Here is a 15,713-nt window from a genome sequence, read left to right on the forward strand (position 1 = left end):
CATTTTTTTAATGGCTTGGTGTAATCAGGAGCCGACGTCTTGTGGCAATAATGTCCTGTGTACGTAGCAAGCGCAGAGTTTGCACAGCCAAATTAAAAGAAAAATCTGGTGTTTATACAGTAGGAGGAATGTGATGAGAAATTGTAACCCAGGGTACACGTTATATACACCGGATATAAAGTCTACACACATCTGGATCTGGTCATTAAAGCATGGTGGTAGTAGCATCAGCAATGTTTTTCACTTCAGCTGGAACTGGGGCTTTATTGAAGATGGACGGAATCGTGGATGGCTCCAAATACCAACCTGAAATCAAAGTTTTGGTATGATTTTACCTTTCAGAATGATAGAGCACCACATTCTGGCAAAAGTCATTGTTTGATAGGATTCTGTATGGATTTTGTTTGACCAGTCATTGATCTGAGTTCTATTTTTATCCACATGAACAAGAAATACGGGTCACGTGATGGGGGAAAAAAACAACAATGCAGATGGAAAAGTGCTCTTCTCTCTCTCTCTCTCTCTCTCTCTCTCTCTCTCTCTCTCTCTCTCTCTCTCTCTCTCTCTCTCAAGCTGTATTTTATTCAGAGACACACATTGATGAGTGAAGTGTAATTTTAGTCCAGCGTGTCAGAGGGTATTGAAAAACTTCTGATGAAGCTGAGTGCATGAGGAACAAATTACAGGCCCAATTGTTTCATGTATAGTTTCTACATGAGACAGTTGATCTGGCTAATTAATTATAATAATAATAATAATAAAATCCTGTAGTTATTTATGGCTACAATTAATACAACAACAAGAAGAAAATAATCCTGACATTGTTTATGGCTAATAAAATATGAAAAAAATCAGCAATTTTGATTGATAAAGTTATTAATAATAATAAAATGAACAATAACTTTGTTTAGGGTTAATTAATTAAAAAATTGTTTATGGCTAATTGATAATAATAATAATAACAAATTGTTTTTAGAAATTTGACTACAAATAGCCCAGTGTTTGTTAAATATAATGAATTCAGAAATACCCACTGATGTCAAACCTAAAGCTCTGTAATAATTCATGGCGCTGCCTCAAAGGCCGTCAGCTCACCGTCGTGTCACTGCATATCACATCTCCTTCACGTTAACGTCCGGATCTTTATAGCTCTATTGTGTCCTTCCGCTGGTCATTCAGCCAGACTCCTGCTTCTGACAAAAGACGGCTCATTATTTCATGACCGTTCTGAAAGGTTAGGAGGAAGAGACGGTTCAGGTGACATCGTGCGGTGTGCCAGGGCTTTATGAAGCTGAAAACAGAGAACCGACTGAAATGAAGAGCCATGTGGCCACGCAGGAGGGTCTGTGAAAAATCAGTTCTTGTCCTTCACCAACCTGTTAGTAAAAAAGGGACTCATGCAGTGCATCAGAGAGGACACGTTTCCAGTCATTTTAATATGTGATACCAGTGCTAAACTTTATTTCTCCTCATCTCCTGACATCTGCTGTCTTCACTTAGGGTGTGGTTAAATTAAGAAACTGAAAGTGTGTGGATTTAACTTGTAGGGGTTTTTTACAGTCCTGAATCCAGTTTTCTGACATTCCTGACATTGTTTATGGCTAATCAATAAAAAAAAAAAATTAGAAATCTGACATTTGTATTGATATTATTAAACAAATCCTGACTTTGTATTTGAGTTAATTAACTTTTTAAAAACTGATATTGTTTATATCTAAATAATAATAACAAAAGATCCTACCCTTTATTTACTGCTAGTTGGTACAAAAATAAAAATAAATAATTCCTAATATTGTTTACGCCTAATTAGTAATAAAATCCTGCCATTGTTTATGGCTAATAAATAAGAAAAAACATCAGATATTTTTATATTTCTATATTAATAATAATAACAATAATAATAACTAAAACGTACATTTCCTGAAGAAAATGTGAATGGTGCTTGCAAATCCCGGAGGCTAGTCGAGACGAGCATGTGATGTCATCTGAATACTCTTGAGGAAGTTTTCCTCATTGTTGTGAGTGTTTTGATATGTCACATGTCCATGTTGTAAAAAGTTTTTTGATTTTGCATATATTGGGGCTGTGGCACAACCGGAAGGCCAGTTGGTACACCAATTTAAAAGTTTGTTTAGAGTAGCACCCTAAAGGAGCTGGCCGAGTTTGGAGTAGATAGTTCGAAAGCTTGCCAAGTTATAAACCTCCAAAGTTTATAATGGGAGTCTATGGGGAAAAAAGGCCACTTTGAGACCCGGTACCGGAAGTACCGGTACTCGGATCGCTTATAAAAGTCAAAGCACACCTCTCCTCAATGAGCTGGTCGATTTGACACGTCATTCATGGGTCTAGGACAAAAGCTGCGGGACAAGTTACGCGCCGAAGTTTTGTCCGGCACAATAGTGATAATGTTGCTTTGCAAGTACCATTAATAAGTTAAAAATCTAACCTTTTTAAAATAATATTATTAATAATAATAATAATTCATAAATACTGACTTTATGGTAAGTTAATAAAAAAAATTTGTATGGAATAATAATAAAAAATGCTAGGATTACTAGAACTAGGAAGCTTTTGGTGTTTATTCCACTGTAATAATGTAACATGCACATATACATGTATGTATTAGACACTGTCTCACAAGCCCAGTGACATGGTGAGGTATTATGATAACACGATGAGGGATGTGCTTGTCAGATCAAGGATATTATTTCTAACTCTGTGTGTGGTGTTTGTTGGTTTTGTCTAGTGTACTGGCAGTACTGTGGAGAGCCGAACGCTCACCCCATGCCGACCAGCCAGATGCTTTACACCGACACCAGTGAGCTCACAGTGAGCTTCCGCTCCAGCCGTCGCTCCTCAGGCTTCCAGCTTTCCTACAGCACCTTGAACCGCACAGGTAGGCCAGACTTCTTACACCCTCTCACATGCCTCACATACACAGTGTTGTCAAACTCCCAAACACCTCTGAGATCTGAGAGCGTGTGCGTGAGGAGTACTTCCAGCTCCAGCATGAACTACTTGATGATTCACTGAGTCAGTGATTTGACTCTGAATCGACTCGGTTGCAGGAAGTGAATCAAACCTGATTACTTTGTATTTCAGACCATGAGTGCGTTTTCAGCCACCTTTTCGTCAACTGTATACAGCCACGTGTATTAGTCCTTGCTTGAATCATGAAACAAAACTAAACCAAGTGATTAAATTCCCTGCACATGGTGTCCGTATTGTTTATTGCCTGTTATTGTCCGTACTTTTTTTTCCCTCCCCAGTTTTAATTGGCTCTTGAAGCAGGTTCCACTTGTTAAGTCAGACTAAGCCTCGGCATGTCCTCACCATCTCTACGTTCAACATGCCATGACATAACACGCTGCTCTTACTCTGATATGACACATCCACTCTCAAGCTCTGTGTGTGTGTGTGTGTGTGTGTGTGTGTGTTTAACCTAGATGTGGTAAAGGAAGCAGGTTGTTCATCCTGTTGTGATGCCGGTGTGTGTGTGTCTCCTGCTGTTTGTTGAGATATCCCTAGTTTTCCGCTGAGGCAACATTTCTGAGCTTGTCTTATCGTCCCTCATTGTGTTTGTGCTTTTCCTCCTCAGAGCTGCTGACGTGCACAAACAAAGGCAGCCACTTCTCCCTTCCACACTACAGGTAACTGATTTACTGTTTATTAAACAGATCCCAAGCTCTTCAGATTACTTACTTTACATCTTAATGACTTTTGGACTTTTTTTCTTTATTGTAAAGTGGTTACAGCGGGGAAATAACCTCAAGCTAATCTAAACCATAACATTCATTCATTCATTTTCTACCGCTTATCCGAACTACCTCGGGTCACGGGGAGCCTGTGCCTATCTCAGGCGTCATCGGGCATCAAGGCAGGATACACCCTGGACGGAGTGCCAACCCATCGCAGGGCACACACACACACACACACACACTCACATTCACTCACGCAATCACACACTACGGACAATTTTCCAGAGATGCCAATCAACCTACCATGCATGTCTTTGGACCGGGGGAGGATACCGGAGTACCCGGAGGAAACCCCCGAGGCACGGGGAGAACATGCAAACTCCACACACACAAGGCGGAGGCGGGAATCGAACTCCCAACCCTGGAGGTGTGAGGCGAACGTGCTAACCACTAAGCCACACCTCCGTGAAGTTGGCACCCCATAAAAAGAAATAACCACCAAAACTATGCCATTCGTTTGTGCTACGTTTGTGCTGATTTGTGCCGCAAAAACGAACGTTTGTGCTGGTTTGGTGTTTGAGATATTAAACATTATTTTTTTGACCGTGTGACGTCACTTTCCACCCCACATCGCCCAAATCGCTCAAAACCGGCTTAGTTCGTTTGTGCTCGATTTGTGCCCATTTGTGCCGTTAAAACAAACACTGTATCTGTTTTCCTTCCTGAGATATAACCAAAATATTTTCGGGAACTGTGACGTCACTCTCCACCCCAGTTCGTCTAAATCACACAAAACTGGTGTCATTCGTTTGTGCTCGATTTGTGCCGGTTTGTGCCGTTAAAACTAACCTGGTATCTCCGAGTCCTTCTTAAATATAATGGGAAAAATACTTGTTTGTGACTGTTACGTAACTCTCCACCCCGTGCCGTCCAAATCTCTCCAAACCAGTGGCGTTCGTTTGTGCTTGATTTGTGCCGGTTCGTGTCGCTAAAAAACCGGCACAAATCGAGCACAAACGAATGGCACCTTTTTGGAGCGATTTAGATGATAGTGGGTGGAGAGTTACGTAACAGTCCCAAACAAGTATTTTTCCCATTATATTTAAGAAGGGATCGGAGATACCAGGATACCACAAATGGGCACAAATCGAGCACAAACGAACTAAGCCGGTTTTGAGCGATTTGGGCGATGTGGGGGTGGAAAGTGACGTCACACGGTCAAAAAAATAATGTTTAATATCTCAAACACCAAACCAGCACAAACGTTCGTTTTTGCGGCACAAATCAGCACAAACGTAGCACAAACGAATGGCATAGTTTTGGTGGTTATTTCTTTTTATGGAGTGCCAACTTCACGGAGGTCTAAGCCACCGTGCCCCCCAAACCATAACAGTCACAATTTTACTCTGGTTTGTTATGTATACGTCCGCCATTCTCCCAATCTCTCTCTCTCTCTCTCTCTCTCTCTCTCTATTGCTTTCTCTCTGTCTCTCTTTCTGTCTGTCTCTCTCTCTCTCTCTCCCTCTCTCTGTCTCTCTCTTTCTCTCTCTCTCTCTGTCTGTCTGTCTGTCTCGCTCTCTCTCCCTCTCTTTGTCTGGCTCTCTCTCTCTCGCTCTCTCTCTCTCACACACACACTGTCTCTCTGTCTCTCTCTCTGTGTCTCTCTCTCTCTCTTACTGTCTCTGTTCTTTTTCTTTCTTTTTTCTTTGTCTCTCTAACTCTTTTTTTTTTTTTTTTTTCCTTCTCTGTAACTCCAGCTTTTCTCTTCTTCCTAGCTCTCTCTCTCTCTCTCTCTTTTTCCCCCCAGTCACTTTTGTTTTCAATCTCCACGCACCAAAATGAACTCCCCGGCTCTTGTTGATACTCTTATCACCATGTGTGGTGTGTGTGCACATATGAGCAGGTCTGCATGTGCACAAGTGCTATATTTAGCCGTCACGTAAGCAGCTACTTTATTGTTGTCTCTTGCTGTAGGAAGTTCTGTCCGGCCGGATGTGGAGCAGCGGCAGGTGATGTGCAGGGAGACGTTTCTCAGGGCTACAGACACGTGAGTTCAGCTTTTAATTGTTCTACATTTCATCAGAGAGGATACGAGGTGTGTGACGGCATGTCCCTGGGGGTGATGTGGGAGTGGAGGAGTTCAGGGGGGTGAAACAGGTTGGTGTTGGAGATGAGTGACAGGATGGAAGCGCTTCTGTGCAGGAGGTCTGGGATGCTTTGGTTAGTGAATAGAGGCTGGGGGAAGGAAAGCTTGGTACTGATCTCATTGTGTTCCATTGTGTGACAGTGCAGTCCTGAGAGAATGTGTGTGTGTGTCCACATGCGATAAATTAATTGTCCAGCCCTCATTGTTCTGATAGCTCTTCTCAGGCTCAACCATTAGCATCAAGCAACAGCTAACATGCACATGTAGATGTTTTTACTTTTATTATTTCACACAATGCTCCTGGCCCATACAGTCCAGTGGAAATGTTCTCGTCCTGGCCCTTTTTTGTTTGTTTGTTTGTTTGGTTTTTTTTTGTGTTTAGGAAATAAATGATTTTAAACCTATCTGCTGAGTACTGGAGATGTGAGATAATCTGTTGTGTGCAGTCCAGACATCATGATGATGATGATTCAGCTTGTATAATCAGCTAACTGTATGGTCCGTCTTCTAGCTTTATTTGCTGTTAATTAGATTTCATACTATTTCTCCACCCAAAAGATACAGAGAGGCACTTTTCTGGCTGGAAGATTCAGCATCTTGAAGGCTGCATTTACTGAAAACATTTCAGGTTTTCAGCACGTGAACATTTCTGAACCTAGTACACTTTTTAGAGCACGATTGACTACAGAAATTGGTAATCTGACCATATTGAGCTTATTTATCTTGGGCTTATTTAGTGACCAGAGTCTTGGCTCTCAGGCTCACGGGCCGTGTAGCCGATTATCTCACAGCAGCTTTTGTTAAAGCGGGTGGAGCTCAAAGCTGTTTGGTCTTGGATGTGGCTACCACATACATAACAAACACACACAAACAAAAACCATCAGCATTTAAGCTCCATACGGTTGCTTTAATCCCAACACCAGGCTTCTAAATGCCTTGACTCATTGTCTCAGGTGTGCCCTGTAAGAGCTCGTCTTTGTGTAAACACACTGATCAAAGTCCTCTTAGTCTCTCTGTGTTAATGAGCCGCTCTGGGTGAAGGACTGCTACGAACAGAAAGGTGGCATGGACAAAACTGCGTGCCGAGGTGGGATTCGCTTCAGTAGATCTGTTTGTTTGTTTGTCGTGTGGTTAGTGATGATTACTTCTAAACGTTAAACATGTTATGGTCAGTAGCTGCAGGTCAAATTCTTTATCAATTTAACATCCAAGACTTTTTCAAAATTTTAAGGAGGCGACATATTACTCGGTGCTTACACTGCTTTTGTTTGTTTATGGTGATATTCAGAACACGTCAGTGGGCGTTCCTACAGTTGCTATTGTACACCACATCCCGCTAATTAAGAGTCTAATGTAGAGCAATTGACAGACAATAGAAGTCCCAGAGAAGACACATGGCGATAGACACGTGGAGCTGCAGATTAGGGTTTAGGCCACTGGAGTGGGATCAAAAGCACAAAATTGTTCTAGCTCATGAAAAACAGCGTAATGGCTACTAATTAGTGGTAATTGTGAGGTAATTGTTTTGTTCACAGGTATTTAGAAGCAGTGTGTGTGTGTCTATGCACAGATTTGTGTGTGTGTGTGTTTACCGCTGTATAAGGTTGTACATCTCTAAAGGTATGTGTGTGTGTGTCTATGCACAGATTTGTGTGTGTGTATGCTTGTGTGTTTACGTCTGTATAAGGTTGTACATCTCTAAAGGTGTGTGTGTGTCTATGCACAGATTTGTGTGTGTGTGTGTGTGTGTGTGTGTGTATGCTTGTGTGTTTACCTCTGTATAAGGTTGTACATCTCTAAAGGTGTGTGTGTGCGTGCAGGTGTGTATCTATGTGCTTAAGTGTGTTCTTTTTTCTGGTTCTTCATTTCAGACATCGGTTCTGTGTAAAGCTGCAGTCCACGCAGGAATCTTTTCAGACCAGTTCGGGGGAGCGATTACAGTGGAGCAGGAGCGTGGCCTTCGCTACTACGAGTCAGTCCAAGCCAATGGCATCAAGTCCAAAACGTGAGTTTGCTTTTATATCAGTGCTACAGATGAGCATGTGGACTTGTACACAGGAGCACCAGTCTTTTATCTGTAGTGTCTTGTCTGATTCCCCCCCCCAACACACACACACACACGCGCGCACACACATACACAAACACAAACGCGCACACACATACATACACACAAACACCAGCTGCTTTGTTGTTGTTTTTTTGTTTTGTTTTTTATCTCTCTCCACATTTTCTTCCTTTCTTCAATCCTTCCTTCCTCCACCCGTTCTACCTTCTATACATTTTGCTATATTTTCTGTTTGCTGTCTTCACTTTTTCTTATTCTTTTTCTCTATCATATCCTGCTTCTTCATTTCATCAGTTTCCTGCTTTTTCTTCCTCCCTTTTTGTCATTCACACACCATTTTATATCACTTACTTCTCTCGTTCTATCCGTTTCTCTCCCTTTTTTTGTGTGTGTGTGTTTTCTTCCCCTCATGTCTGGTGTAATCACACATGCCATACAGATGCTGTGGAGAGAAATGACGTTTAAAAGCTGCATCCAGTAACGTTTCCCATTGCCGATTACTAGAGGAGAATTTATTCCATCTTCAGCTCGGTGTGTGTTTGGGTTGCATGTGTAGACATGTTCTTTAGAGACACATGGTGATTTACCTGTGTGTGTGTCTCTCTGACTGCTGCTGTTGAGCCAGCTCTGAGCCAGCTGTTGCCTCATATGAGGTGTGTTTTGTTTGGTGTAGCTGTGCCACAGAGCTGTACGATGGTTTATCCTTTTTTATTTTCTATATCCGGAGCTGGTAGCTTGTAATCTGGAGCGGTGACCGTTAAAACAGGGCAGAAATCCCTGCTGGGAAACTGCTCTGTGCGCTGCGTAATGAGACCTTTAGAGCACTGGCTTCTCAGGTCTGTCTGTAATCATGTGGTGCATTTAGAATGTAATGCAGCTAGGCAGTGCTCTTCTTTTGATTTGCCCTTGAGGGTCATTAAGCACAGGCTTGTTCACATCAGCGTCCAATGAGGTGGATTAAAAGATTTTTTTCAGAAGGCAAAATGGGAAAATGATCTACTGTAACTGGATTACTAGGATTAGGACTTTTTTTTGTGGTTGTTCAAATGTATTTCAATAGAAAATGTAAACACAATCCTATTCTGTTTAGAGCCAAGGAGTACAGATACCTGTGCCCCTTTTCCACCGAGGCAGTTTGAGTGCTAGTTCGGAGCCTAATTTAGAACCAGTTCTTTCTTTTTTGACAGCCAAAGCACCGGCTCTGAACCAGGAAAAGTGGTTCTTAAGTACTGTTAGCGTATTTGATAATGTACCTTAAGTATATCAATGTTTAATACACTTTTTCTTTACCGCAATATGATCAATTATCAGCACACATGATAGTAGGTAGCTACATGCTATGGCTAACTTTTTTCTGTGTTAGTACATAACGTTATTTTATCATTTTCTCGATAACAACCTCAGATTACATGGAGCTGCACGTACATGTTGGATTCGCCACGTTTGGGTGTTAATGTAGGTTCACAAAGCCATGAGCATTAACAGTAAAGCAACATCTGCCATTGTTGATGTGTTTGTGTTTACCGCTGCTGCGCTAAAGTTGCTGTGTAACGTGACACGTATACAGTGACGTCAGACTCGGCCCTGTGACGGCTCTCTAACCGATGGAAAGGCAAATCAGTTCTTAGAAGGTTCGCCAGTGGAACCAACTTTAAACCTGCACCAGCACTAGCTCTGGACCAGCACCCGGTTCTTTTTGGTGGAAAAGGGGTATCAGACTTCAGCGTTCCATAGGATTTGGTGTTCCTGTTCAGTATTCATCCAAGTGCTTTTTAGTGTTGTTTTTCACTAAAATCAAAAGGTTTCCATTTTGGGATTTTTCTTCTTCCAAAATTGAAATGAACTGCAGGCAACCTGAGAAACTGCTCTCGATATGTATTGTTTCCTGAACTCTCGCAAGTGTCCAACCGGTCACTTTTTATTTGTGTTTTCTTATTTCTTCACAAATAAATCTAGGTTGAAATGATTTCTAGTCTTGACTTGAGCTGTAAGAAGTGTTGTTGGTGTTCAGATGTCTTTCCTCACATCACTGGTACAGATTTCTGTTCGATACATCTGCTCTGAGAGGATTGGATTGATGATGGAGGCTCTCCGGGGACAGTTTTCCACTGGGTGGAACGTTGGGATCGATACGAGTCAGTAATCACTCTGTAGGGTTGATACGCCTGACGCAAGTACAGACCCTGTGCAGATTTGTTCTTGCTCAGTGTATCTGTGTTGGTGGCCGGTGATTAAGCTCGACTCATCCTATTTATTCATGCTGACTTTTTTACAGTGAGTAAAACTCTTGTTCCACGCTCGACTCCAGCGCCAGGAATGATGAAAAGGAAATGGGAACCAGGACGCCTGTGAAAATGGCACCTTCTTAAGTAATAGCTGTGAGAGGTGCAATTTCCCACCATGTGCCCTTTAATTAGCTCCAGTACAACTCTGTCAGGCGGCTCGGCTTCACCGCAGACCCACGTGGGGGAAGCAGGGGGTCCTTTAGGAACAAAAGCCTCACTTGCTTTAGCGGTGATTTGGGACGGGGACAATAGAGTATCTGCTCTTTCCCCCCGGTGGGTGTTTCCCTCCATTCATCACTGTAATTTTAGTCACTGACTGATCTTTCTTTTTCTTTTTCTTTTTTTTCTCTCCTTCTCTTTCAGCGGCTCTTTGTCTGAAACACTCTTCACATTCATCACCAAAGGTAAGTGATTACTTTTTGTTGTTGGTGTTCTATAAGCATGTATATGTCTACTCTGTTCCTATTCGATAATGATGATGATTTGCACGATTGCTTTCTGTCTCAAGAACCTCCTACAGTAGGTGTATATTTTTTTTAAAACACTTTAAATCCACAACCCTCAAAGCCCCGCCCACAGGACACGCCTCCAACCTCTTTTCTTAATGATTCATAAAAGCATCAACAACAATAATGGCTCCTCTTCTGTTCTCTCTCTCTCTTTCACACACACTCTCTCTCTCTCACACACTCACACCCTCTCTCTCTCTCTCTCTCTCTCTCTCTCTCTCTCTCTCTGTCACACACTCACTCTCTCTCTCTCTCTCTCTCTCTCTCTGCTCTATATTTCTCAGTCACACTTTCTCCTGTCTTTCACCTTTCTCTTTTATTCATTCTTTCATTTTCTGGCTTTTCATTCTTTATTTTTTCCTCCTCCCCTTCCTTCCTATTAAAATTTCCCATAATTATTTCTGTGTTTATTCCGTTCATTTATTTCCTTTTAGATTTTTATTATATTCCTATGAATTGTTCTGTTGTAGCTTCTCTGATTTTTTTTTTTATACATGTTGCCATAAAATATAAATATAATTGGGATGATTCTCTGGGAAAAGAGTGTGTGTGTGTGTGTGTGTGTGTTGGAGTGAGTGAAAGTTCTGCTCGTGCCGCTTTAGGAGGCGTGGGAACCTCTTATCTCCTGGTTAGATTTATTTTTACCTGACAGTCTGGCAGCAGGTGTGTTTTATTTCATCAGAGTAGCTTGACTTGTGCTGGCACGTCTCAGGTGACTTTCTGTGCCAAGATCTACGCTAACAGACCAAACGGCAGCCTGCTGTCAACACCGAGCTGCAACGGCCACTTCACACACCTGCCCATTCCTGCACCACAGCAGACAAACACTATTAGGATGATGTAGTCGGATGGCTACCACACACACGGCTGAAGTGGTTAAGTGGCCACAAATCAATGTGTTTTTCTCTGAAATTAATTTGACAGACAACCCCCTCTCCTTAAAACCAAGGAAAACCTCATTACTGTCAATCCGTCTCCAGCCACTTCAATCAGGATCAGTGTCCCGCCCCCTTACGAGCTTTATCTCACACCCATACCATCAAACACTGATACGCCAAGGAAGAGTCTTTCACATGCACAAATCAAGACCTTTCTTCTTTCTTTTTTTTTATTCTGACATGTTCAGTACATGTGACCCTGTTTAAGTACACACATGCTACGCTTTTTAAGACTTTTTTCTCTTCCTGTTGAGTCAGTGTGCACTGTAAAAAAGTCCCAGCCCACATGGATTTAATGTTGAACACACCGCACACACAGCCAGGAAAGCAGCGCAATGTCTTTTTGATGTTTTTTATACCACTTTTTACTGCTTTCCTCTTGGGCAAAATGAAATCTGTTGTCATTGTAACTGTGTAAAAAAGGCCACATTACTATTAGATGACTGAGTTGATAAGATGAAGGCCTGAGGCTCTACTGAGGCTCTCGGATGAAGGCCTGAGGCTCTAAGATGAAGACCTGAGGTTCTAAGATGACTACCTGAGGCTCTACTGAGGCTCTAAGATGATGGACTGAGGCTCTACTGAGACTCTAAGATGATGGACTGAGGCTCTAAGATGACCGTCTGAACGCCATATTGACTGTCCACCTTTGTCTACCTGTCTGTCCCTCCATTTCTGTTTGTCTACTTGTCTGGACATGTCTCTTTCTCTCTCTCGCTCTCTCTCTTTCTGTGTCTGTATCTTTCTGTCTGTCTGTACTGTACTGATGTACAGTAGAATTAACTAGAATTACTGAGGTGGTTATTAATGCTGGCCAATCAGCTTACAGCAACGTCCCAATTCTTATACTATTGTTGTATAAAGTAATTATATGACCATAACAGCTGGTGTTGTGCTATTTTCATACTTGTGAGTAGATTATGTAATTTGGAACATGACACGCTCTCCAGATGCCTGATGCGAACCCGGTGCCAGATCCTGACTCACTTCTTCTGGTTCTTCTCGCTTTTGGATCTGTCTGATTCATCCCGAATGATCCTTCGTGCTGCATTTGTGACTAAAGACTTAAGCGTGACTAAAGAAAAGATTTTCAGTTCCTTATAGCAGTTTATGTCCAAGTCTCAATCTTGTTTTAATATTCTCATCTGGATGCCTAAGACCGGCAGCTGTCTTTATATCATAAAGTCTATCGTGTGCGTGTCATTGCTGTCACCTCTATTGATCTGTTGACACTCTCTCTTCTTTCCTTTCCTTTTGTCCCTCTGTAGATTGTTACAGACAGATGGTACTTAAACCCGTATCTGTTACCTCCTCGTGGGAGAAGGATGGAAACGGCAGAACTCTGAGCGACTGGTCTCCGGGCCTCGGCCGCTCCGTCTCACCGACAGGAATCTGGGGCAACGAGTCTGACAATAAACGCTGGCTCCAGATCGACCTGGGAGAGAAGAAGAGGATCACAGGTTAGTGGATCATTTTTACTTTTAATGCGCATCTCTCACAAGATGTATAAAGGGTAGAGACCTGGGGCCTGTTTCAGAAAGGAGGCTTAACCAACTCTGAGTTTAAACTTGAACTCTGAGTTGACAAACCCTGAGTTTTCGGTTACAGAACAGCTGAAAAGAGTTAGTTTTATCAACTCTGTTGACTGACTCTGAGTTAAGCACCGCAACTTTAAAAAGCCATTATCAATGGAGCGCAGATATAACGAGTCACCATGGCAACAGTGTCAGACAAAAGAAAAGTCTGCATATTTCTCGTCAGCAGAACTGGAAGTGCTTATGCAAGTGTATGGAGAATATGAACACGTATTTAAAAAAAAAAAGGCAACACTGCTGTATAAAACAATAGTGGATTTAACATCAAATTTTAAAAGGTGTATTTTAAAAATGTATTCTAATATGTGTATATATATATATATATATGTGTGTGTGTGTGTGTGTGTGTGTGTGTGTGTGTGTATATATATATATATATATATATATATAAATATATATATATACACACACACACACACATATAAAAAGAAATATATATATGTGTGTGTGTGTGTGTGTGTATATATATATATATATATATATATCTTTTAAAAGTTATATTCTTAATGTAAACTTCTCCCTCTAGTTACACACTTTGTTCAATTCAAGGATAATTCATGCAATTGTATATTGTTCATTTCTTGTCTCTCCTTATTGTTCAAGTGGTTGAGGTTGATTTGGGATTTAGAAAGTAATTAATAAGTAAGTAAACCAAATTAGTAAGTAGACCAATACATTCTAGAGATAGTAATTATTACATTAATCTAATTAGACTGGTTGAAGATGTAATTTGTAGTTAGTAATTAAGAACTATTTTAGAGTAAATTCCCAACTGTTATAATATCAGAGGTGAAACCGGAAGAACAGAATTTTATTTTATCAGGAAACAACACAAAAATTGTCAGAAAGCGCTTAAGATCGAGGCACACTTTCCTGACCGCTCTGCAAATTAGCCTTACTAATATGTTCTGCATCCCCGATGTTATACACAAAACTACAATTTGCAAAGAAACATAAGGCAACGCAAAGCATCTGCTAGGATGTAAGAGCATGGCCGCGATGGCTGATGTAAGGATGGATGAGATTATGGATCTAATTGACTGTAAAGAAAAACGGTATCGCTCAAATAAAAATGCATAGGGATGTGACAAAAATCCACTCTGGGCTCAAAAAAATTAATACAGTCTCTTCATCAACAGGATTGTCCATAAACGGACGCGCAATTTCATTCATTTTACATTTACGGCATTTAGCAGACCCCCTTACCCCCTTTATACAACTGAGCAATTGTGTCCACAAAAATCTTAGTGGACCTGGGATTTTAACCCCTAACCTTCTGATGAGTGGTCTAACACCTTAACCACTGAGCTACCACATCCCACATTTGCTTTGCTGCGAACTGCGTAACTGAAACATGGGCAATGAATGAGGTGTTTAAACGTCGCTTCCCCTTTAAAAAGGGAGGAGACCAAAAGAAACTCTGGGTTTACTGAAGAAAACCTGCTCCCGACCAGGTTAGGTTCACAGAGTAAGTTACTATGGTAACTGACTCTGAGTATAAGTTACCCCTCTTTCAGAAACGGGCTTAACTTAACCTGCTTTCTCGGGTTTAACTTACCTCCCTTTCTGAAACGGAAAACCCAGAGTTTCCCTCATTTCAGGGTTAACATACTCAGAGTTTTCACTTAACCCGCTTTCTGGAATGGGCCCCTGGATAACAGATGATGATGTTATTCTTTAGGAAATTAACCGAAAACATTCACATATACTGAAAGAATATGTAAATATTCATAGCAAAGCTAGATCAAATACACAACCACCTGCAAGAACTCTGCTTATAAAGGTTACTAGGTGACTGCAGATCAACTGAAAGCATGCACATATTTTATTTAGTGGATCTTTAGCTAGTTAAGCTAGCTGATGTTTCCTAAGAGATTTTCATGTTTGTTTTTTTCATTTAGAGAAAAATCATATGCTTATTTAAAAAAAGTAATAAATTAAAAAAATAATAATAATAAAAATTAATTAGCCAATTACATCATGAATAAATGATTATAAAAGGTATTATTATTATTATTTATTATTATTATTATTTATTATTATTATTATTATTATTATTATTAATACTACTTATTATAATAGCAATAATTATTATTTGTTATAATTTATTAATTATGTAATTGGCTAATTAATAAATAATTATAAAGTTATAATTATTGCTATTATTATTATTAATAATAATAATAATAATAATAATAATAGTAATAATAATAATAAATAATATTTCTTTATTTTTTTATTTATTTTTTTATTTATTTATTTTGTTACTCAAATTCACCAGGCCAGAGCTCAGGTACAAATCTCCTGTGGTTCAACCCTCACCATCTAAAATCTCAGTGAATCTCTACTTTGATGATCTCTACTTTTTCAGCTGATCGGTTTTTAACCTTTTATCCCCTTTTCTCATTCTGGAATAGTTTAGATTAACAGGATTAGACTTCTCTATGCACACATCTGTCAGAGAGAGCGAGAGAGCA

General features: G+C 40.5%; 1 protein-coding gene across 1 annotated transcript in view; it reads left to right on the forward strand.

Annotated features, from left to right (window-relative positions):
- dcbld1 (discoidin, CUB and LCCL domain containing 1) overlaps positions 1-15,713 on the forward strand; it is a 32,321-nt gene that overhangs the window by 7,573 nt on the left and 9,035 nt on the right. The window contains exons 3-8 of the mRNA XM_060866182.1: positions 2,747-2,896; positions 3,599-3,650; positions 5,673-5,745; positions 7,716-7,849; positions 10,558-10,598; positions 12,910-13,101. Coding sequence (XP_060722165.1) covers positions 2,747-2,896; positions 3,599-3,650; positions 5,673-5,745; positions 7,716-7,849; positions 10,558-10,598; positions 12,910-13,101 — 642 coding nt within the window. The remainder of the gene's footprint in view (positions 1-2,746; positions 2,897-3,598; positions 3,651-5,672; positions 5,746-7,715; positions 7,850-10,557; positions 10,599-12,909; positions 13,102-15,713) is intronic.

The sequence above is a fragment of the Tachysurus vachellii genome, chromosome 3 (genome assembly GCF_030014155.1).
Source record: "Tachysurus vachellii isolate PV-2020 chromosome 3, HZAU_Pvac_v1, whole genome shotgun sequence".
In the NCBI taxonomy this organism is placed as follows: domain Eukaryota; kingdom Metazoa; phylum Chordata; class Actinopteri; order Siluriformes; family Bagridae; genus Tachysurus; species Tachysurus vachellii.